Source organism: Tetrao urogallus (genome assembly GCF_951394365.1).
Source record: "Tetrao urogallus genome assembly, contig: scaffold_154, whole genome shotgun sequence".
Lineage (NCBI taxonomy): Eukaryota > Metazoa > Chordata > Aves > Galliformes > Phasianidae > Tetrao > Tetrao urogallus.
Window position 1 is genome coordinate 792 of NW_027638801.1, and position 24,359 is coordinate 25,150.

The 24,359-nt window shown below is 62.7% G+C and overlaps 1 protein-coding gene across 1 annotated transcript in view; it reads right to left on the bottom strand.

The window, feature by feature from the left end:
* Nucleotides 1-375: 375 nt before the first annotated feature.
* The window catches only part of LOC306957740 (nuclear factor 1 C-type-like), a gene marked incomplete at both ends in the record, with an annotated part of 28,949 nt that continues 4,965 nt past the window's right edge, over nt 376-24,359 (bottom strand). The window contains 11 exon segments of the mRNA XM_079551209.1: nt 376-447; nt 450-467; nt 470-484; nt 4,397-4,556; nt 6,294-6,478; nt 6,592-6,717; nt 9,025-9,149; nt 9,862-9,985; nt 10,083-10,157; nt 10,423-10,494; nt 20,490-21,021. Coding sequence (XP_079407335.1) covers nt 376-447; nt 450-467; nt 470-484; nt 4,397-4,556; nt 6,294-6,478; nt 6,592-6,717; nt 9,025-9,149; nt 9,862-9,985; nt 10,083-10,157; nt 10,423-10,494; nt 20,490-21,021 — 1,504 coding nt within the window.

Consider the following 24,359-nt stretch of genomic DNA (forward strand, 5'->3'; position numbering starts at 1 on the left):
AAGGTCCTTGCAGGGTTATTTTTTTTGTCCGTTTTTCACTTTTTTTTGTGTGTGTGTTTTGCTTTGCTTTGTTTCGTTTTGTTTTTTCTCCTTCTCGTTCTGTCGGTTCGGGTCGCTGCTGTCGGTTGGTTGTTTTTTTTTCTTTTTTTTTTTTTTTTTTTTTGTTTGTTTGTTTTGTTTTTAATCCTTTTTCAAAAAAAAAAAAAAAAAAAAAAAAAAGTTCCAACCTTCTTTCCTTCCTTTCCTTCCTTTCCCTCTTCTCTTTTCCGTCCGGGATGGGATGGGGTTATTTTTTGTTTTGTTTTGTTTTGTTTTTTGGCTTTGTCGTCGTCGTCGTCGTCGTCGTTGTCGCGATGGCGGTGGTGGTAAATGCACGCTGTCCGCCGGGGGCTCTGCGCCGGGGGGGGGGGGTCCTCTCAGGGTGCCTAAAGCAGAGGAGAAGGGAGCGAAGGGTGGCACGGCCGCGCTATCCCAGGTACCAGGACTGCAGAGAGAAGGAGAGGCGGCGTTAGTGCTGCAGCCCCGAGTGGAGGCGGAGGGGGGGATGGACGCCCTCACCCGGTGGCGCTGGGCCACATCTCCTGTCCCCCGCGCTGCCGGCCCCGCTGCGCTGGCAGCCCGCGACCAGCCGTGCTGGGGCTGCTGCGCATCCAGGAGCTCCCGTGCCGTGCCGCCGTGTCCCCGTGTCACCGTGCCACCTTCGCGATTCCGTGTCACCGTGTGCCCCCCCCCCCCCACGTCCACAAATCCCCACGTCACCGTGCCCCCCTCCATGTCACCACGTCCCCTGGTCACCGCGCCACCTTCGCATCCCCGTGACGCTGCGCCCCATGTCACCGTGTGCCCCTCCACATCCCCCGGTCCCCACATCGCTGTGTCCCCTCCACGTCGCCATGCCACTCCACCCCTCCACGTCCTCAAGTCACCGCAGCTCTCCATGTCTCCGTGTCCCCGCGCTCACCCACATCCGCATGACCCCAAGTCCCCACATCCCTGTGCCCCTGCAAGTCCCTCCATGTCCCTGCATCCCTGTGCCCCTTCATGTCACCGTGTTCATCCACATCCCCACGTCCCCAAGACCTCACATCACTGTGACCCTTCGTGTCACCATGTCACTGTGCCCCTCCATGTCCCCACATGCCCATGTCACCGTGCTCCTCAACATCCCCACGTCCCCAAGTCCCCATATTTATGTGCCCCTCCATGTCACTGTGTCCCCTCCACGTCTCCATGCCCTTATGTCACTGTGCTCCTCAACGTCCCCAAATCCCCACATCACTCTGACCCTCCCCGTCCCCATATCTCTGTGCCCCTCCACGTCACCACGTCTCCATGTCACTGTGCTCCCTCCAAGTCCCTCCATGCACCCACATCACTGTGCCTCCTCCATGTCCTCACGTCCCCAGGTCACTGTGCTCATCCACATCCCCATGTCCCCAAGTCCTCACATCACTGTCCCCCTCCACGTCACTGTACCCCTCCACGTCCCCATGTCTCTGTGCCCCGCCATGTCCCCACATCCCCATGTCACTGTGCTCCTCAGTGTCCCCACACCCCCAAGTTCCCACATCACTGTACCCCTCCCTGTCCCCATACCTCTGTGCCCATCCATGTCACCATGCCCCTCTGTCACTGTGTCCTTCCATGTCCCCACATCACTGTGTCCCCTCCACGTCCCCATGTCCCCATATTTCTGTGCTCCTCCATGTCCCCATGTCCCCATGTCGCTGTGCCCCTCCATGTCCCCACATCCCTGCCCAGCTTTCCCTTCTGCCAGCAGCAAGACGGGTCCCCACCACCCCACACTGTCCCCACCAGTGCCACCCCACCGAGCAAATCCCCATTTTGGGGCCACCGTGCCCCAAACCACCCCCCCCCCCACCTCCCCACGGCGATTTTGGGGATGGCTTCACCCCACCAAGGCGCTGCGGTGACACCCCCAGGGTTCTCCCCTTGGGGACAGCGCTGTCCCCAGCTCAGAGGTGGTGGGGCGGGGGGGGGCCCCCCACTGCTCTCCCATTGTCTCCAGCCTCCCCAAGTCCAAGTTCATCCCCGATGACCTCATGTCTGGTTTCCGTTGGCAACGAGACAGCTCGGGGGCCTCCGTTTCCCTTAACCCTTCCTGGCCCCTCCACACATGAACCAAGCGCGCCGGGTCTCAGCCGATCCCCGCTCCCCAACGTGTCCCCCCCCCTCAATCTCACACCCAGCTATGGGGACACCCAGAGTCACTGCAGGGGACCCGCTGGGGGTGGCACGTTGCTCAGGACGTGGCGTGGGGGCGTCCCTGTGCCCAGTGATGCCACGGGGCCGTGTCTGTATTGCAGTGGGACGGGGGACGTGGCCAAGGGGGGGGGTCACCTGGAGACCCCCTGCTATCGCCGTGCCCACGCTGGGGACGCTGCAGTGACAATGGTGACGATGCTCACGGTGCTGGCTGTGCCCATGGCGGCGGTCGGACGGCGGCGATGCCCACAGCCCAAATCCCCACGGCTGCAGTGCCTGCAGTGCTGCTGCCCGCCTGGCGGCGCGGCGATGCCCGAAGCAGTAACAGCGTGGTGGCAGTGCCACAGCTGCAGTGCCTGGGGCAGTGATGCCTTGGTGACACCACGATGCCCATGGTGCCAATGCCACGTCTGCAAGAGCACAGTGCTGATGCCCACGGCAGCAACACCACGGCTGCGATGCCACGGCATCGGTGCAGCGCTCACAGCAGCAATGCCTGCCGGTGCAGTGCTTACAGTTGCAGCTCTACAGCAGTGGTGCTCACAGCTGCAGCACCACAGCAATGACGCCCACTACTGCAACGTCCACAGCTGCAATGCCCACGGCTGCAGCACCACGGCAGTGATGCCCATTACTGCAATGCCTACAGCTGCAATGCCCACAGTTGCAGCACCATGGTTGCAATGCCCACGGTTGCAAAGCCCACAGCTGCAATGCCCACGGTTGCAGAACCATGGCAGCAAAAGCCCACAGCAGCAACACGAGGCAGTGATGTCCACTACTGCAATGACAGTTGCAGTACCATGGTTACAAAGCCCACGGTTGCAACGCCCAAGGTTGCAGCACCATGGCAGTGACGCCACAGCTGCAATGCCTGCAGCTACAGCACCACGGCAGCAATGCTCACTGCTGCACTGCCCACAGCTGCAGCACCGCAGCAGTAACGCCCACAGCTGCAACACCAAGGCAGTGATATCCAACTACTGCAGCGCCCACAGCTGCGCTGCCCACTGCTGCAGCAGCACAGCAGTGATGCCCCCTGTGGCAAGGCCCCCCTGTTGCAGTGTCCAGTCAGCAATGCCCGCTGCAGCACTGCCACGGCACGGTGCCCACGGCGGTGACGCTCACGCTGATGCCACACAGGGCGAGGGCAGCAGGGTCCCCCCAGCACCCGCCCCATCTCACCTGTGCCTGATAGATACTCCCAGGATCCCTTGGTCCTAATCCCACGAAGGAACGGTTCGCAGGGGGCGTGCCTGGTGCAGAGTAGGCTGGGGAACAAACGAGAGCTGATTAACGGCGCTGTGGGTGGCAATGCCATCAACCCCCCGCTGCAGGGATGGGCGTCCCAGGCACCCGGAGCTGGGTGATGGGCCCGGCCCCACGGCACGGCCGCTGGGCACAGTGCCACGCAGCGCCCACCATGGGATGGGGTCCGGCAACGGGACCCCACGGAGGTGGTGACAGCGGGCTCCGTGTCCCCTCGGGACAGCCAGCCTGTGCCTGGGGGGGACTGGCACTGCCCAGCCCCCTCCCCGAGGCCGTGGTTGATCTCAGGCCACGAGCTGCCCCCTCGTCACGTCCCACCACGAAACGTTAACGCCACCAACGCTTAGCACCCACGCTCCGGCTGTTGGCCCCTGGTGGTGCCCCCTTGGTGCAGTGACACGGGGACGTTCCCCACCGCCACCGCACTCCTGAAACCCCCGCAGCCCCACGCATTGAAATCCCCAGGAACAGAGCACAGGGGGCTGAGCTCGTTAGCCGCCACCGCTAACGAAGCACAGTGTTGACATCCGGGGGGGGCTTGGCCAGCCCTCCCGCTCCAGCATCACCCCGCAGCCGGTGGGGACCCTGCTATACGGGCCCCCCCCCGAGCCCAGCGCCGCACCGTCCCCGCAGCACCGCCGGGGAAACCGAGGCACGGAGAGGCCCAGCCTGGGCTCACGGCTCCGCCGCCTTCTCCTGCTCCGCCGGCCTCCCAGGGGGGGCCACGAGGCTCCTGCCGGTCCAAGGGACCAACTTGGAGCCCCACACCCCCCCAGGGGGTGGGAAGAACGGGGCGCCGTGCGCCCTTGGTCGCCCTGCCCGAGACCTGGCAAACTCGTGGCACGCGTCCCGGAGGAGGTTGGGGGGCCGGCGGGTGGGCGGGCGCCGCGGGGGTGCTTACTGGGTGACGTCGGTGAGGTCGTCCCTCCCTCCGAAGTTGTCGTGGCTGATTTGGTGTCAGGAGAGACGGCCAAGCGGGGCATGCCGGGGGGAGGTGGCGGTGCCAGCATCTGCGTGGGCAGGTAGTGGCTGGGCACTTTCACTTGACCACTTCCATTTAACTGGGGACACAACACAGACACAGAACACAAAAAACAGCACAAAGGCATTAGGGAGGGCGGCGCGGCCCTCGGTGGCACGAGTTTGCTGGGTCTCAGAGCTGACGGCGCCGATGAAACCCCACCTGGGGGTCACAGGGTGGGGGGATCACGGTGCCGGCCTCGATCCGGCCCGACCCCGCATGGGAAGGGCGGCTGTGCCCCACACCGTGGTGTCAGACCCCGGGGGGGCTGAGCGGGGGGTCCCCAGGACCCTCCGTGCTTGGTGACGGAGCTGCGGTACGCAGGTCTTGCAGGGTGCTGCAGGGATGGAGGTCACCACTGGCGTCAGTGCAAAGGGAGCGTGGTGCAGGGAGCTGGGGGCACGAGGTGCATGGTGTGCTGGGTGCATGGTGCAAATGGTGCCGGGTACACGGGGTGCAAGGGGTGCCTGGGGTGCAGGGAGCTGGGTGCAAGGGGTTTCTGGTGCACGGTGCACATGGTGCACACGGTGCTGGGTGCATGGAGTGCCTGAGCTGCTGGGTTCATGGTGCACAGGAAGCACGGGGTGTGTGGTGCATGGCGTGCATGGGGTGCAGTCTGAATGGTGCACAGGGTGCATGGGGTGCAAGCTGCACGGTGCATGGGGTGCTGGGTGCACAGCGTGAGTGATGCATGGAGCATGGGGGTGTTGGGTTCATGGTGCACAGGGTGCATGGGGTGCAGGCTGCATGGTGCATACGGTGCTGGGTGCACAGTGTGAGTGATGCATGGAGTGTGAGGGTGTTGGGTTCATGGTGCACAGGGTGCATGGGGTGATGGGAGAATGGGATGCACGGGCTGCTGCATGCACAGAGTGCACAGAATGAGGAGTGCGTGGGGTGCACGGGGTGCTGGGTGCACGGGGTGCTGGGTGCAGGGGACGCTCGCAGCGCTGGGCGAAAGGCACGCCGTGTGCACGGTGCATGGGGCGCGCAGGACGCTGGATGCATGGCACACAGATGCTCGTGCCCCACAGCTCAGGGTGCTTGGCTACACCCGAGCAGCACGGCCGGGGCCGCGGGCTGAGCGGCGTGCTGGCTGCGCACGGTGCGGGGTTGAAGGCTGACGGTGCGCCGGGAGCACGGAGGACGCTGGGTCTGAGGCATGCTGGGCGCACGGGGAGCCGGTTTGTGCAGAGGGCGCTCAGTGCACGGCATGCTGGATGTGCGGGGGGCAGAGACGGGCGCACAGCAGGACCCCCCCCCATCCCCGGGACCCCCCCTCTCCCCCAGGACTCCCCCAGCAGGATGCGGCGCGGGCCGACGGGTCCCCAACTGCTGCAAGGGCGCACGGACCGACGGGGCACGGGGAGCTCCAGGACGGTGCCTCTCTGCAGACGCTCACACCCACAGCCCACCCCCCAACAACCCACCCCCTCTCCACGTGACGGCTCAGCCCCACAACCTCATCACCAACCACCAAAGCGCCGACTCCATTTCAGCACCAAACCAATGCCGACGCTCATTTGGGGCCACAAAACCCCAAGCGCCGGGTGCCGGCACCCCACGGAGCAGCTCACCACGTCACACCCCACGTCCCCACCGCATCGCACCCCACATCCCCATGCGGCGACACCACAAATCCCCACGGCCACGCGCTGATGATGGTTCTTGGTTCCCCCGTCCCCACAGGATGGCCGTGCCCCCAAGGGATGGCTGCGTCCCCCTGGGGTGGCCGTGTCCCTGCGGCGGGAGCGGCGCTGGGATGTGGGAGCCTTACCGGTCCAGGCTGCTGGTTGGACGGGTCGCAGGCCAGCGAGACGAGATCTTTCAGTGGGTCCTGCGGGTTGAGATGAGGCGGGTACCGGATGGCCGTGTGCGGGAAGTAGGTGGAGGCCGTCTGGGGGAGAATGGAGGTGGTGGGGAAATGCAGCGTGGATGAAGGGTGCGGGCTGCGAGCGATACCTGCGGGTGGAACAGGGACGAGGGGTGAAGGGAGGGGACGGCGTCACCGAGAGCCCACGGGGGTCCCGTGTCACCCCACGGGGGTCCCGCGTCACCCCACAGCCCCGGCTCACCGCTGTGCACCGCGATGACGGGACGGTGGTGCTGCGTGAAGCTGCTCAGGCGGGGTGAGGAGTCCTGCGGCGAGGGGCTGTTGAAGGGCGATTTGTCCATCTCTGTCTTCACGTTGGGGGAGATGCCTGTGGGGCCGGGGGGGGGGGGGGTGGTGGTGTTAGGGGCCGAGCGCCCCACGGCGTCGGGGTGCAATGGGGGGGCTGTGCGTGCAGCCTCGGGCCGCGCGTTTGTTTGCAGCAGCTGCTTGCAGCCGTGTTTTGCACTTGTGCACCTTTGTGCGTGTGCGCGTGCAAAGATCGGGGCAGGCGTGCGACGCTGCGTTTGTGCATCTGGGCGGCTGCGCGTGGCTGTGCAGCAGCACGAGTGTGTGTGCACGGCTGTGTGCCGAGACCCTGAGCTCACCACGTTTGTGCACCAGCACGCTGCTGTGCACGTCACTGGGCACCAATGCGTCCGTGCACGTGCACCGCGTGTGCTTCACGCCCTCCCCACGGCGCTGTGGGCACCCGCAGAGCCCCGATGTGGGGCAGGACGTGGGGGCTCACTGCTGGCTTCCTGAACCGTGGGGGTGGGTGGGTGGTTAATCCCCCCCAGCTTTAGCCGCGGCCATTTGGCCCTGGTGCTGCTAATGGGTTTAGTGCTGTCTGAGTCGCTGCGTTAGGAGGATTTCCCGGAACATCCAGTACAGGATTGCTGTAAAGCCCACCATGCCGAGCACGTCCCGCTGCCCCCCCTTCCCCAACGGGATCAGCCCACTGCCAACCTCCTCCTGCCCCCTCCGTGGCCTCATGACACGGCCTCAGGCTGGGGATGCAGAGTCTGGTTTGTATAGTGCGCAGACCCTGGCTCATATGGGGCACAGCTCATATAGGGCACCATTCCCAGCCCATATGGAGCAGTGTTCCTGGTCCACATAGGGCACAGCCCTCGGCCCATATGGGGCACAGACCCTGGCTCATATGGGGCACAGTTCCTGGTTTATATAGGGCATCATTTCCAGCCCATATGGGGCACAGTCCCTGGTCCATATAGGGCACAGTCCTCAGCCCATATGGGGCACAGACCGTAGCCTATTTGGGGCACAATCCCTGACCAATAGTTGGCACAATCCCTGGTGCACACAGGGCTGAGTGCCTGGCATACATGGGGAACAGTTAAAGGGCCATATAGGGCACAGACCATCTTCTGTATGGGGCACAGTCCATCACTCTTTGGGTCACAGGCCCCGGCCTGTATAGGGCACAATCTCCAGCCCATATGGGGCACAGAGCCTGGTCCATAGGGAGCACAGACCCTGGCACATGTTGGGCACAGTCGCTGCTCCTCATAGGGCACAGTCCATATGGGGCACAGAGAGCACACAGTGCCCTGACCATATGGGCTCTGGGGGTCGCTGTGGGGTTGACCCCACATTTAGGGCAGCCAAGCTTGTGGTGGGGCAGCACAGTGACCTACAGCAGGCACTGGGGAACAGACCCCAAGAACTTGAGAACATCACCAAGAGGACAGTACCACTCTGGGATGAAAACCCCATTGGGAAGGGTTTTTCTCCCACGGCACACAAAATCCCATTCATCTCTCTGATGGGCTCTGTGCCCCCTGCTCTGCTCCCCAGGCACCCCACAGCTGTGGGATGGGGTCCGTGGGGTGTGGATCCCATCCTACCATTGGGGTGTGGGATGGGATGGGGGGGAGATGAAAGCAGGGGGGGCTCAGCTGCCCATAAGGTGCCCCAGGGCGTGGGAGCCGCCGTGCCAGCCCCGCAGCATCGCTTTAATTAGCCCAACCCACCCCAGCCCCCCCTTTTCTTAATGAACAGCTAATTGGGGCTGTCTAGACAGGAAAGGGAAAAAAAAAAAAAAAGGAAAAAAAAAAAAAAAAGCAAAGCAAGAAAGAAATCTGTCCGCAGTGCAAACAGCAGCTGTGGGGCTGGGAGAGGCTGCTGTGGGGCTGGCCCTATAGGGAGCGTGTGCCTAAATGGGGGGGTCCCAAGGCAACCCCATAGCACCTATTGGGGTCTGTGTCTAAATGAGATGGATGCTATAGGAAATGGGGAGTCCTACAACAAACCCATGGCACCTACAGGGGGTCTGTGTCTAAATGGGATGGATCCTATAGGAAATGGGGGGCCCTACAGCAACCCCACGGCACCTATGGAGGGTCCGTGTCTAATTGGGGGGGGTCCTACAGCAGCCCCAAGGAACCTACAGGGGGTCTGTGTCTAACTGGGGGGGTCCTACAGCAGCCCCACGGCACCTATAGAGGGTCTATGTCCCAATGAGGGGCTGGCAGCACCTCTGCCCCAAGGGCCCCATAGCACTGCACCAACACAGAGCTCCTCCGCTGCCCTGCAGAAACACCACAGCCTGTGCAGGGAAGCCCCGACCCGCCGTGCCACACGGCAGCCCCACAGGGGGCAGCCCCACACTCACCCCCTTCCATGTCCTCTGTCCAGTTGCGGCTGCTACTCGTGGGTGAGTTGGACGAGGTGTAATACTCGCCGCCGGGGCTCGTGTCGATGTCATCCTCCATGGAGCCAGACTTGTGCCGTTTGCTCCTGAGAACAGCCGGAGGTCAGCATCCCCTGCCACGCTATGGGGCTGCTGTGATATCAGCGGGGTGACCCCAGGGGAGGCGGCCACACGGAGCCCATCCTGCCCGCGTGCCACGGTCCCCAACCCCAGGGTGACACTGGGATGTGCTGTACCCGTGGGGATGCGCCTCGAGCCCCACAGCTGGGGTGCTAAAATCTGGTAGGGTGTGAACACACACTGCAGAGCAAAACCCATCCTGGGGTGCAAAACCCAACAGTGGGGAGAGGGGGGGCAAAACCACGCTGGGGTGCAAAACTGCGTTGGGATGCAAACCCACGGCCGGATGCTGACACAGCACCGGGGTGAAGAAACCACACTGGGGTGCTGACACCATGATGGGGTGCAAGAAATGGTGGCGGGATGCAAAACCCAATACTGGGCTGCCAAACCCACACACCGGAGTGTTGAAACTATTCTGGGATGTCAAAGCTGCGTCAGGTTTCAGAACCACGTTGCCAAGACCATATCGGGGTACCAAACCGTGCCGGGGTACCCAAATGGCTGCAGGGTACCAAAGCAGCAGTGCAGCAGCCCACTCCCCCAGCTTCCCCCCACCCACCCCACAGTGCAGGCAGCCTGGCAGCACACGGCAGGACCCGACGTGCCCATGCCATCCCACACAGCCGTGCCTGGACCGGTCCCGGCATCGCCCCCGCGCCGCCCGGCGGCACCCACCCGCTGGAGGAGGTGCTGGGCAACGTCCTCCTCATGCCCGTGCTGGAGGGGTTCAGGTCGTAGGCCAGGTGGCCCTGCAGCTCCCCCAGGGAGAAATTTGGGCCCGTGCCCGTCACCACCGGCGCTGTGGGGAGAGGATGACATCGGTAAGGGCACGGTGACAGCCCAGGGCGGCACCGGCAGGGTGGGTGCCGGGGAAGGGGCTCTGGGATGGCACTCACTTCGGGACACCTGGATGAGCTCGGTGACACTGAACACCCCCGAGGTGACGAAGCTTTCCTGGAAGTCTGTGGAGTCTGTGTTTGGGAGGGGAGAGCGTGAGTGCGGGGTCCCACGATGCCCTGTGCACCCACATCTCCTCCTGTGCACCCATAAAGAGGCAGAGCCCCATCCCCCACCCCTTCCGTGTCCGTGCTGCACCCAAGACCCCCGGTCAGCTGCTAAGCCGCTATGGGATGCACGTCCCGTAGAGCAGGGTGACGTGTCCCCACCGTGTCCCCAAACGCCCCACAGATCAGGGTGCTGGCACCCCACGTGGGTCCCCACTGCGTCCCCTCTTACCCAGCGTGTTGGGCTTGGTGTCCTCCTGGTCCGAGGCGATGCCCGTCCGGGGACTGCTGCTCTGCTCGGAATCTGGGAGAGGGAAAAAGGGGTTGAGACGTGGGGAAACTGAGGCACGGCCGTCCCCAAAGGCTGTAACCCACAACCCCAGCGGCACATCCCTGCTCACGGGGACCCCCGGGGCTCCGTCACACGGCGGCAGGGCTGGGGACGGCCTTGTGCAGATGCTCCCCATCCCTGTGGGGCTGTGACACGGCCACCACCCCGCTGACAGCCCCGCTTGGCCCTGGGCTAAAAATACACGCACAGACGCTGAGCTCAGCAGCCATGGGAGCATCCTTCCTCCCGACCCCGGTGCACGGCGCATCCCGGGCCCTGCGGAGCCCTCCAAGCATTCGCCCATCTTTATTATTTTTATTCTTTTTTTCATTTCCCCCCCCTTCCCTCCTCCTTCTCCCACCCCTTTGGCCGTCAGCAGTGCTGCCTGATGCCAGGAAAAGGCTGAGACAATCCAAACAGCGCAGCCACAACACCGCCGCCCGCCCGCCGCTTTCTTTTCTCCATTTCTTTTATTATTATTATTTTTTTTTTCCTTCAACGTTTCATTCTTTCCTTTCTTCTCTCCCCCCCCTTTTTCTCCCCCAACAGCCATTTTGTGCCCCATCCCACCCAACACCCCACTCCGCTTCCTCCGGAGCGGCCATTTTAGGGAGCAGAAATTCCCCCTTGCGTTCAACGCAGCACCGTTGGCTTTTTCCCCATTTCCCCAACCCCCCCCCCCCCAATTTGGAAAACCAAAGCGTGCCCCATCATCACTGAAGGATCTGGAACGTGGGACCCCCATCCCGATGCCCTATGCTGGATGCAGCCCCTCTCTGCGGCGCAGCGCCGGCCCGGCGCGGCTCTGGATGTGGTTAGAGATGGAGCACAGCCAAGTGTGGGATGGTGGTGAGCAGCTTTGGGCTCAGTGCTGCAGCACCGCTCCCCCCAGCGCCTCACCCCACGTCCCGTGGGCTCTGGGGTCACCCCAAGGTCCCGATGTGGTTCTTCCCACCTCCGTCACCCTTTGCTCGCATCACCTGCGCTCACTGGAAGCTGCCCCTCGCGCTCCCCTCCGTTGCACCGTCACACCACAAACGGACCTTTGCTCCCCCCACAACGATGACCCCAAGGCCCTGTGGTCACCCCAAGATGTCTCCCGTGGTCCTTTCATCCCACCGTGACACCAGGATGCTCCTCGTAGCCTCTTGGTTGCACCATGACATAAGGATGACCTTCCCAAGACGTCCCCAATAGCGCTTCCATACCCCAGATCTCTCCAGTGGCCATCTCAAAAGGCTCTTCTCCCTCCCAAAATACTTCACTGGTCACCCCAAGATGGACAATACAGCGCCTTCATTGCCCCACATATCTCCTCCAGCTCTTTGGTCACCTCAAGATGCCCCACACGGCTCTTCCACCCCCCAAAATACCACCCATAGCCCTTTGGTCATCCCAAAATGAAACTACATGATCACTACGGTCCTTTTCAGCCCAAGCCATTCTATGATTCAAATGGCTCTCCCACGCTCCAGATACCTCCCCCATGGCTCTTTGGTCAACTCAAGATGCCCCAAATGGCTCCTCCAACCTCCAAAGCACCTCCCATAGCCCCACGGTCACTCCAAGGTGCCCCAAATGATTCTTCCGCCCCCAAAAATACTTCGCTGGTCAAACCAAAATGACCAACACAGCTCTTCCATCACTCCAAATATCTCCTCTAGCTCTTTGGTCGCCTCAAGATGCCCCAAATGGCTCCTCCACCCCCTAGAATACCACCCATGGCCCTTTGGGTCATCCCAAGATGCCCCAAATGGCTCTTCCATCCCCCAAAATATCATCCACAGCCCTTTGGTCACCCCAAGACGTCCCAAACGGCTCTGTAACACCGCAGACCTTTGGTCACCCCACGATGCCCCCCTAAAAAACCCTCACTGGTCACCCCAAGTCGCCCCAAGTGTTCTTCTCTCACAAAAGACCTTCCTGAGGTCACCCCAAGACGCCCCACGTGGCTCTTCCCCCCCCAAAAGCACCACCCAACCCCATGAGCACGCTAAATCACCCCCTCACCCCTCTGACCCCCCACAAGTCCTTCGCTCACCCGTCCCTTGTCCCCCATTGGGGCACCCCAACCCACTGACCCCCTCCCTGCCCCCCAAAGGCAAACTCCCTCGCCCTCACATCTCCTCCCATCGCTCAGGTTCTCCCACCCCCCATCAGGAGCCCCGTTATGGGGCTGGGGCCCCCCCGGCAGCCTGGGGCTGTGTGTGCCAGCACATTTCTGGCTGCCTCGCCGCGCCGCAGCGGCCGGCCAAGCTCTGTGCTCACCGCCATGTGACGGCTGCCTGCGGCCGGCCAACGCTCACTAAAATGGCGTGCCTTCCCCCCCCCGACCCCCCCACACCACTAAAGGGGCTCAGGGGGGCCCCCGCAGCCATCATTGAGCTCAGGTGCAACGGGGAGGTGTGGGCACCCCAAAGAGCTGCACCCCGGAAGCATTACTGCTGTTGGGAACCCCCCCAAGTTTTTTCCTTTTGCATGGGGGGGGGTCTGCAAGCAGGAATTATGGGGGGATGGGGGGGGTAACATGTAGGGCATGGGGTTAAGTGTCAGCGTTCCCCCCCACAGCGCTGTGCTGAGCCTGGGTGCCCAAACAGGTCGATGGCTCTTAAAAATAGCAAAGTGTGCCCGTGGAAGGGGGGGGGGGGGGGGGAGAAAGGGGGGAGGGGCAAGGGGGACTGATAGGGGCTGCCTGGCAGCCTGGCGCTGTGCCACCCATTGAATTATGGCCTCCCCGGTGTTGGCAGGGTGCCCCCGACCCCATGGGCAGCCAGCCGCTTGGGAACTGGCCCCCCCGCAGCAGCAATCCCCGCTGGGGCCTCACCACCCCAATTGGGGCTGTCCTCGGGAGGGGGGGGGGTCCTTGCTGGATGGGCTCCCCCCGGGGCTGAGGGAGAGCCCTGGCTGCGTGCCCGAGTGCTGACGGTAACAGGCACGGCGTTACTGGGCAGCGGTGCGGGGGGAGATGCTTGGTGTGGGGGGGGGGGGGGGGCCGTGGGGGTCTGTGTGCCTCAGTTTCCCCAGGGTTAAGAATCCCCCCCCCCCAATCCTTTCTCTCTATGGCCGTGCAGCCCCCGCACCCCCTCACCCCTCCATCATAGGACCATCAGAGTGACCAGCCATGGGAAGCTGAGCTGGGGGCTGTGGGGTGCGATTTGGGACCCTCCCCCTTTACCCCTCCCCAACCCATTAGCACAGCTCTCCCACTGCCCCATACAGAGATCCTCACACACAGCTCCCCATACAGAGACCCCCATACACAGACCCCCATACACACAGCTCCATATACACAGCTCCCCATACACAGAACCCCACACACAGCTCCCCACACACAGCTCCATACGCACAGCTCCCCACACCCAGATCCCAGCCCGTCCTGTTTGTGCAACCTCCCCTATGCAACATCCCAGCACCCCAAAGCCCGGCTCAGCCTGGCTACCCCTGACCCCCCCCCCTCTCCCCCCCAGCCCCAACGCCCCCCATTCACACTGCGATGAGTTTGCCAGCCCTCAGCCCCCCCCGTAAACCCGAACAGGGGTTTGCTCGCTGCTTGGAGGTGGCTGGGCTGCCACGTTTGCTGGTTGCAGCCAGCTGGCCCAGGCGGGCTGTGAGCTCGGAGCTGCTGCTTGCTGTCCTCGGCCGACCCCGAGAGAGCGGAGACGGCGGCGGCGGCGCGGGGGGAACGGAGCCCCCCTCCAACACAGAGCTGGGCTGGTGCCAGAGCCGGGACAGATGGCAGGGGACAAAGGGACGGGAGGGGGGCGGTTGGTGACGCTGGCCCCCCGCTCGTTAGTTGGGACGGGGGGACCCCCCTCCTGAGGAAGCGATGGGGCCCTGAGAGCTTCTCTAGGGGGTGGAAGGGATGGGGAGATGTGGGGGCACGGAGGTGGAGGCAGGAGGAGCTGGGATGTGGGATGGGAGGAAGGGGAAGAAGGGGAGAGAAAATGGGGGAAGGAAAAAAGAGACAGGGAAGGAGGAAGGAGAAAGGGGAGTAAGAGGGGAAAGGTAAGGAGAGAGGGGGGAAAAGAGGAAAGTAAAAGAAAACAGGGAAAGGGAAAGATGAAAATAAAAGGAAAAGAGAAGAAGGGAAAGGAAAAGAGAAAGGAAAAGAAAAGCATGAAAATGGAAGAAAAAGAAAGAGAAGAAGAAGGAAAAGGAAAAGAGAAAGGAAAAGAGAAAGGAAAAGAAAAAGAGAAAGAGAAAGAGAAAGACAAAGAGAAAGAGAAAGAAAAAGAAAAGAAAAAGAAAAAGAAAAAGAAAAAGAAAAAGAAAAAGAAAAAGAAAAAGAAAAAGAAAAAGAAAAAGAAAAAGAAAAAGAAAAAGAAAAAGAAAAAGAAAAAGAAAAAGAAAAAGAAAAAGAAAAAGAAAAAGAAAAAGAAAAAGAAAAAGAAAAAAAGAAAATAAGAAAGAAAAAGAGAAAGAAAAAGAAAGAAAAAGGGAAAGAAAAAAAAGAAAAAAAAGGAAAAAGGGAAAGGAAGAAAAAGGAATGGAAAAGAAAAAGTAAAAGGAAAGGAAAAAAAAAGAGGAAAAGATAAAGAAAGAAAGAAAAAAAAAAGGAAAGTGAAAAGGAAAAGAGAAAAACAGAGAAAGAAAAAAAAAGGAATAAAAGAGAAAAAGTGTAAAGCAAAGGAATGAAGGAAAGAGAAGCAGGGAAAGAAGAAACAAAAGCAAAAAGAAGGAGAAGAAAGAATGAAATCAAAGGGGGGAAGGAAGGAGGACGGCAGTGACTGCACACAGCACGGCACAACCCCAAACACAGCCATACAGCGTGGCACAACCTTACAGCATGGCCCCATTGCATGGCAGAACAATACATCACAGCCCCATAGCATGGCACAACCTACAGGACAGCCCCACAGCACGGCACAACCCCATAGCACTGCCCCACAGCACGGCAGAACCCTAAGACAGGGCCCCACAGCACGGCACGACCCTATAGCACAGCTCCACAGCATGGCACAACCCTACAGCACAGCCCCACAGCATGGAATTATGCCTGAACCCTAAGGCAGGGCCCCACTGCACAGCACAACCCTACAGCACGGCCCCACTGCATGGCACAACCCCACAGCATGGCACAACCCCACAGTACAGCCCCACTGCATGGCACAACCCTACAGCATGGCCCCACTACATGGCACAACCCCACAGCATGGCACAACCCTACAGCACAGCCCCATAGCACGGCGCAGCCCCTTGCCATCCCAGTGCCCCCACAACACCCCACCATTCACCACCCCCCCCCCCCAGGCATTACTCCCCACAGGCACTATGGGAACATCCCTATGGGGCTGTCGAGGACGCGGCCCCAGCTGTCGGTGCCAGCCGGGCACGGGGGGCTCAGCGGCGTGCGCCCCCTCCCCGTGCCTGCAGCCATTGGCATCTGCCACCCCAGCTGTCCCCGCCAACGCGGCACGGAGCCGGGAATGCAGCCAGGATGGCAACGGCAGCCCTGGGGAGGGCAGAGCTCTGGGCGCTGTGGGGGGACGGCGGGTGGCGGGGGGGTGGCAGGTGCCAGCGAGACGCAGCGCTCATCTTTTATTCACGGTGGGGAGAAGCCCCCTGCCCACCCTGCGCCTCGGGGATGCACTGTTGGGTGCCGGGTGCTGAGCGCGGAGCAGCTCGTGGCAGGAGTGACGCTGAGCTGGGGAAGCTCCGGAATCCATGGGGACAAGGGGAGGTGAGGAGATGCGGGCATCGCCGGGGAAGCCCTGACCTCGCAAGGTCGGCATCGATCTGCAGAGCTCCGTGTGCCAACAGCACTGGGGAAGGGGGGCAGAGCGTGGCCCCTGCCTGTTGGGACACCTCGGCGTGGTGGCGCCGCAAGGGATGGAGCTCCTGGGGTCCAGCACACCCCCCCATACCCCCCACACTCTCCTCCATCCCTCCCCTGTGTCCAACACACACCAGGAACCCACCCCGCAGGGATTCTCTGATGGCTGATATCACTGCGCAGCGCTGGGGGTCAGTGGGGGGGGGGTCCTGCCCCATTGCCCTCATGGCTCTGCCCATCTCCAAGCCCCCCAAGCCCCAAATCCGTGGCTGCCAGGACAATGCTGGGAGGGGTGGGGGTTCATCCATCCCTCTGCCCACGGGCACCCAGTGAGATGCGGGGCCTGAATGCCGTGTGCCCCATCCATCTCTCCAATCCCCCTCCCACCTCCCCCCCCAATAAATATTTGCAGGCGTGCTGGCGGTGATGCCCCATCCATCTGGCACGGCCCCCCCTGGCACGGGCAGCTCGGCCGGGCGCCCTGGCACGGCGTCCCCAGCAGATTGGTGCCATCTGCCTCACGCCGGGCTGGGGATGGAGATAAGGGGCTGCCAGGCCCGGGGGGGGGGGGGTGGAGGGGGCACGGCGTTGTGCCAAGGGGAGCACGGTGCCACCGCAGGGCTCGATGCCTGCACACCACCCCCCCGTACCCATCTGTTCGCCCCGCTGGGCTCAGCCAAAGGACACTGCTGGGGGAAGATCGCTGCGGGGCAGAGGTGGGGATGTGGCTGCGGGGTCCCCCCTCACACCCTGAGCACCCCGGGAGTGGAGGGAGGGGAGGGGGGGGTCGTGCTGACCCCATGCCCCCACCCAGCGGTCAGGGAGTGAGGGTGGGGGGACGTGGGGATGTATGGAGGGGGGCACTGGGATGTGCCAAAGGGGGTGCGGGGGGGGGGGGTGAAGGGGTGGGGGGTAGGGACGGGGACACTGGCACGTGGGTGCCAAGATGGAGGCACTGGAAACGTAGGGGTGGGGATGCAGCAATGAGGCACTGGGATGGAGATGCAGGGATAGCGATAACGGAGATGCAGGGATGAGGGTGATGGAGATGCGGGGCTGGGAGGACCCCCCTGCTTCTCCCCCCCCCCTCCCTTCCCCCCCTGCCCAGGCTGCTGCTGTAGGGAGGAATCTCTCTGTAATGCTTCGAAGGTCCTGGCACAATCGACTGGGGAGATTGATTACCATTTTACTGCAATGCTTTTGACTTTCACCGGCGACCTCCGAGCTTCCCCCCCACCCCCCACCCCCCCACCAGCCCCCCCCCCCCCCCCCCCCTGCTGCACACCCAGCCCTGGGCTGCAGCGCCAACCCCTCCCCCACTGCGGTGTGCAGAGCCCAGCCCTGCACCCAGCCCTGCGCTCAGCCTGCACCCAGCATGCAATCGCCCTGCACCCAACGAGCACCCAGAGTGCACCCAACTTTGCAACAACCCCACAGCCACCCTGCAACCACCCTGCACCCAGCACTGCAGCTGCACTGCACCCAGCCAGCAGCAACCCCGCACCCAGCCTGCAATCGCCTGCACCCAACGTGCACCCAACCTTGCAATGACCCTGCGCTCAGCCTGCACCCGGCACAGCATCTGCTCTGCACCCTGCAGAGGAACCACTGCACCTATCCAGCACTCAGCCTGCACTGAGCACTGCAGCTACCCTGCGACCACCCTTCCCCCATGCTGCAACCACCCTGCACCCAGCGTGCACCCAGCATTGCAATGACTCTGCATCCAGCGTGATCCCAGCATTGCAATCGCCCTGCACCCAACCTGGAATCACCCTGCACACAGTGCGCACCCAGCATTGCAATCACCCTGCACCCAGCACTGCAATCACCCTGCACCCAGCATTGCAATCACCCTGCACCCAGCATTGCAATCACCCTGCACCCAGCATTGCAATCACCCTGCACCCAGCATTGCAATCACCCTGCACCCAGTGTGCACCCAGCATTGCAACAACCCTCTAACTGCCCTGCACCCACCCTGCACCCACCCCATACCCAGCGCTGAGCCCACCCTGCACCCAGCCCTGCAGCAAGCACCCAGCACACCGTGGGGCTGCAGACAGCCCACGAGGAGCGGGGCACAGACCCCTGCCTCCCCCCCACAACCCCCCATCCATGCCTCGGTTTCCCCACGTGCGCACGCAGGGTTCCTTCGGGCATCCCGCAGGCTCAGCGCCTCCCCCTTGGCACTGCTCTGCAGGGGCGGCTCACTCCCCCTCCCCAGACAGGGAGGGCTGACCGTGGGGGGTTCCTCCGCAGCCCCCCTCCCTCGCGTTGCCAGAGCAGCAGTTGGGAAATTGTGCTGACAGCAGCAAAAGGAGCGGGCGCGGGCGGGCGGCTGAGCCCACGTGCTCCGGCCCCATAGCGGGGGGCTGCGGGCAGCGGGTGCATGAAGGCCCCCAACCTCCTTCCGCCTACAGCCAGGGGACGGGGGGGGGTCACAGATTGGGGTGTGCAAAGGTGGGGAGGAGCGTGCAAAGCGGGGAAGGAGTGGAAGCGTGCAGCAAAAATGCGGGAGCGTGCAGGACTGACTGCAAAGGATCGCGCAGGGCTGTGCAAGAGATGCACACAGATGTACGCAGATGCACGCAGGACTGAGCGTGCAAAAGCCCAGGAAAGGATCGTGCAGAACCCCGCACAAACAGCTGCGCAGGACTGCAGACACGTGCAGGACTGAGGGTGCAGCAGCGTGCAGGAAAATGCAGCCTTGTGCAGGATTGAGAGTGCGGCAGCAAGTCCACGGGGACCCCCACCCCCCCAGCGTGTGCCCCCCACGCCCCTCCTTGCCCCATTTCCCTGCTGCACCCTGCTGACCCCTCCAGCACAGAGCAGAGGGCGCACGACGGGGCCGAGAGCACAGCAGCACCCAAAGGTCCGCCCCACTGTCCCCAGTCCCCCTTAACCACGGCGCAGAGCGACCTTAACAGGGAAAGTGAGCCGCTGCCAGGGCCTTATCAGGGAGTATTTACAGCCGCCGTGTTCCCAATTAGACATCAGGTGACTGCGGCTGCTGGGGACCCAGACGTTGGGGTCAAGGTCACGGGTTGGGGGTGGCAGAGGGGCGGCTGCTTCCCTTGGGGACAAGGGGATCGCGTGGCCGCCGGGAGCCCCCAGCACCCTACACAGGGTCACCCATCGGGGTTTCGTCCGCACCCTGGTTGGCCGTGAGCTGCCCAAAGCCATCCCCGTTTGGTGACCCCCGTGTGGTGGGGGCTGCGGGGCGCACGTGACGCCAGTCAGACCGCGGTGGCTCCCGGGGGACCGAGGTGACACCCGGCACATCCGCCCGCGCCCGCCGTGATTTATGGCTCCGTCAATCCCCTTTGTTGGGATTACAGCCACCGGGTGCCCCCCTCGGTGTCATTATCCGTCCTTGGGCTGCAGCCAGCGCTGGGTGAGGAGCGGTCATAGACTGCAGAGGGGTAATGGGACACGTCCAGGGATGGGGACGGGTCCTGGGGTGGGGATGGCCCTATGGGGGGGGATGGCTCTATGGGGGGGGGATGGCTCTATGGGGGGGGATGGCCCTATGGGGGGGGATGGGTCCTGGCAGCACAGCATGGTGCTATGGGTATCCTGCCTGCAGGATGCTCTGCAGAGATTCACTGGCAAGCCCTGATCTTCCTTGCTGCTCTGTTCCCACCCTGGGATGCAGAGGGACGTGGGTGAAAGCGGGATGCAGAGGGGATGTTGAGAAGCACGGGTGACATCGGGGAGCGTGGTGTCCCAGCAGTACGGGTGAGACCCCTCCTCAGCCCCACAGATGATGCTCTCAGGGCCTCAGGTCCCTGCCAAAAGGACTCCACCCATTTGTCCCCACATGTGCCTGCTGCCACTGGGGCCACATGTGCCAGCAGGGCTCCGGCTGGCGACGAGCCTGGATAACACAGGAGCTGGCCTGAGGCACGAGCTCTGTTCTCCTGGCATGCAAGGACAGTGGCTCGGGGAGCACTCTTGGCTACCAAGCCTGGGTGCTGCACCGTGCCTCAGTCACCCCATTTGGATCCCAAAGGCTTTGGGACGACCCATGTCAAAGCCCTCAGAACCAGCGGCGCCCCTCGGACTGGGATCGGCGTCAGATGGAGAAAAGGGGACGGTGGGGGACACCCGCTCGGGGTGGGAGCGATTTGGAGTGCCAGGATCCTCTCTGCAAGGTCTGAAAGGGAAGGAAAGAGGGAAGGAACCCCCGTACCTCTCTCACGGACGAAATAGGCCAAGTAGAGGTCCAGCTCTTTGACGGAGACGCTGATGTGGTGGGGCTGGATGCAGAGGATGGGGTTGGTGCACTGGCCCGCCTTGACCAGCCGCTCGCCGTCGGTGCTCTCCAGGGGGATCCCTTTGAAGAGGATGACCATGACCAGGTCGAGCCTCCACACCTTGTCAGCCTGCCGCAGGCAGTCGATGCGGCGCATTTTGCCCTTCTGGTCGGGGTTGGAGAGGACGCAGCACGACGGCTTCTTGCCGGTGATGGAGAGCACGAAGTCCTCGCGGCACTCGGGCCGGATGTCTTTGCGCAGCTTGGCCAGGAGGCGCGAGGCCCATTTCTGCTTCACCTCGGGCTTCTCGCTCAGCAGCTCGTCCTTCACCGCCCGCTCCTCGTCCTTCGTCATCCTCTTCTCGTGCTTCTTGAAGTACTTGCGCTTGCGGGCCTGCAGGTTGAACCAGGTGTAGGCGAAGGCCCGCACGTGGGGGAGCAGCGCCTCGATGAAGGGGTGGAACTCATCCTGTGGGGCACAGAGACAGCGCGTCACCCCCAGCGCCCCGGAACGCGACCCCAAACCCAACCTCATCCACTTGTAGGGCCACGACGGGGACAGGCCCCCAAACCCACCCCTGGCCACTTATGGGGCCAGGCCCAGCGTCCCTAAACCCAACCGTATCCACTTGTAGGGCCACACCGGGGTCAGACACAGCATCTCCAAACTCAACTGTAGAGCCCCATTGGGGCAGAACTGGTGTCCCAAACTTAACCCCAGCCACCTGTAGAGCACAAATGGGGCAGACCTGGTGTCCCCAGACCCGCTCTTGGCCACATGTAGAGCCCCACCAAGGACGGATCTGGTGTCCCAAACCCAACCCCAGCCACTTGTGGGGCTCCAATGGGGACAAACTTAATGTCCCCAAACTCTCCCATGGCCACTTCTGAGGACAGACCCAGTGTCCTTAAACCCATCTTCAGCCACCTGTGGGGCTATGACAAGGACAGGCCTGGTGTCTCCAACCCAACCCTCGGCCTCTTGCGGGGCCATGCTTGGGACGCACCAGATGTCCCCAAACCCACCATGACCACTTGTGGGGCCACGCTGTGCCACGTCCCCATCCAGCCAGCACCCACAGGGCAGGGACATGGCGCATGCCCACCACAGGGACAGGGACCCCGACGCCACTGCGATGCCAAGGGGGGCACAGACATCACTCCCCGTCCCCATAAATCCTGCCCAGGGTGCAACGGAGCCACGGGGGCCACCCCACACCTCACCCAGATGCCAAGCATCTCCCAGCACCCGGGCTGCCGTGTGGCGTGGGCATGGGGCGGCACGGCGGGGCTCCCCCCGGCGCGAGGGAACTCCCCCCAGTTTGCCCCAGTTCTGGGCAGCCCGGCTGCTGGCGCGAGGCCCGGTGAGCAATGCGTGCTCTGACTGTCTTTTTCCATTTGGCTGCTGGACGAGTCCGTCCCCGAAAGAAAACAAGGAAAGTGCATCCATCTCCACAGCCCCTCCTTCCCGCATCCGATTCTCCCAGTTCGGAAAAATCCGTGCTTGGGTTTGCATTGGGAACGGCCCCCGCGCCCCAAATCCCAGCTGGGAGGCGGCAAAGCGCGGCCACCAAACCCTTCAAAAATCATCTCCTCCTCCCCTGATTTTCTTGCTTCCCTCCCGACTGCAATCGCAGCGACGAAAGGGCGAAGCAGAGCGCAGGGTCTCAGTGCAGCCGGGAGGAGCTGCGCCTCGGCCACCGCAGCCCTGTCCCCAAGCGACCCCACTGCTCCCTGCTCCAGCACGGAGCCTCAGCCCCACAGCAGCCCCACAGCAGCCCCACACCGGCCCCACTGCCCCAGCACTGCCCCCGCTGTCCCCCGACCCAGCACAGCCCACCAGCACAGCACCACCAACCCCAAAAGTCTCCCCAGTGCACAAACCCAATTATTTTCCAGCACAATCTCACCCTGGAAGCTGATGGCCCCTACTCCAGATCCACTTTTTTCCCCCTGCCAACCCCAACAGCATTAGCACAGGTCTGGCCCTTCATAACCCATAAGGGATCCATCCTGTGCGTAGGATCCATCCTGCCCTTGGGATCACATCCCACCCGTAGGATCCCATCCCACTCATGGGATCACATCCCACCCACAGGACCCCTTCCTGCCCATGGGATCACATCCCACCCGTAGGATCCCATCCTGCCCATGGCAATCCTCCTGCTTGTAGGATCCATCCTGTCTACAGGATACACCCTGACCACAGGATTCCCATCCTGCTTACAGGATTCATCCTGCCCACAGAACCTCATCCACCCCCAGGATCCCATCCTGCCCACAGGACTCATCCAGTCCCTAGGATCCCACTCTCCCCACAGGACCCCATCCTGCCCATAGGACTCATCCTGCCCATGGACTCGCCCCTGCCGCCTGTTCCTGGGACGTCCGCAGCCCCGCGTGGCCGCAGGGTCTGGTTCCCTCCCCAGCAGCAGCCGCTAATTCACTGCAGCTGGGCAAGGGCTGGGCATGTGTCTTAAATCAGGGAAGAAGGTCAAAGAAAAGTAAGACAGGAGCCGAAAAAAGAAGCAGCAAGTTCCAAAAACAATACTTGGCCGGGGCGGTGGGCGGCCGATCTTCCTTGGTGGCCGGTTATCCAGGCAAGCCCTACAAATTGCTGCCATACCCCAGCCCTGCCAACACCCCGGGCAGGGGCAGCCGGAGGGCACTGGCGTTGTCCCACTGCAGGGACAGCAGGGAGGGAGCACTGTGAACGGGGACAGGGGACGCTCGGCGCCCTCCGGATGGTCCCACTGCAGGGTGACGATGGCCAGCGATCACCCCACAGGCACCACGGCGGGATTAGGGCGAGCCAAGAGCCGGACCCAAAGCCGATCAGCCCCGCGCCAACTTTCCCTCCCGCCCAGCTTATCCCACACGGGGATGCTGCATCCAGCTAAGCTGCTTTAGCGGGGCCAGGCGGGGGCACAGGGACAGCCGGGGGGACGCCGCGCCTGGGGACAGCCAAGGCTCACTGCCGTCCCAGCAGGGAGCTGCGTCCCCCTGGCACCCGGGACAGTTCGGGGACACCGCGGTTGTGGTTCCCAGGTCCCCGCTGCTTGACGTTGGGGACCCCCAGGGTCACCCTGAAGCCCGCCGCCTCACAGCGGCACGACGCAGCGCCGGCACGGGGCTGGTTAACTTTTTCCCCTGTTGTTTTTCATTTGCTGGGCTGGGAAGCAGAGACATGCTGCAATACCACAGACAAGGCTGTTCTCAGGGCATTTCCGGCCGGGAATCTGGCAGCAGAGTCTGTTCTTGGGGCCCTTCCAGCCCGGGCTTGTAAAGCCCCGCAACCCGAGGAGGAGCCGCCCGCGTCGGGGTGCTGCTGGCACCGGGGTGCTGCCGGCACCAGGCCCCCCCACACTGCCCTTCCAGGCAGGGGAGTGTTTGCAGGAAGGGGAAACCGAGGCAAGGCAAACCTTGGCTCCATCCCAGTGCCCATCTGGGATGGATGGACGGATGGATGGACGGATGGATGGATGGATGGATGGATGGATGGACAGATGGATGGATGCCCTGTGTGGTGCTGGGCACGCCGTGTTGGGATTAGCAGCACAGCGAGGTGCCTTCCACCCTGGAGAAAGAGGGGGATGCACTGTGCCACCCAGGGATGTGTCACTGGGCGGGGGGGGCCACCCTTCCTGCACATGGGAGGGTGGGCAATGCCATGCCACACGCCAAGCACTGGGCATCACAGCCCAGGGATCACAGGCACTGCAGGATGGGCACCAGAGCACAAGCACTATGGCACGAGCAGCACGGCACCACGGCACAGGATGCACCACGGCACGTGCACTGCAGCAC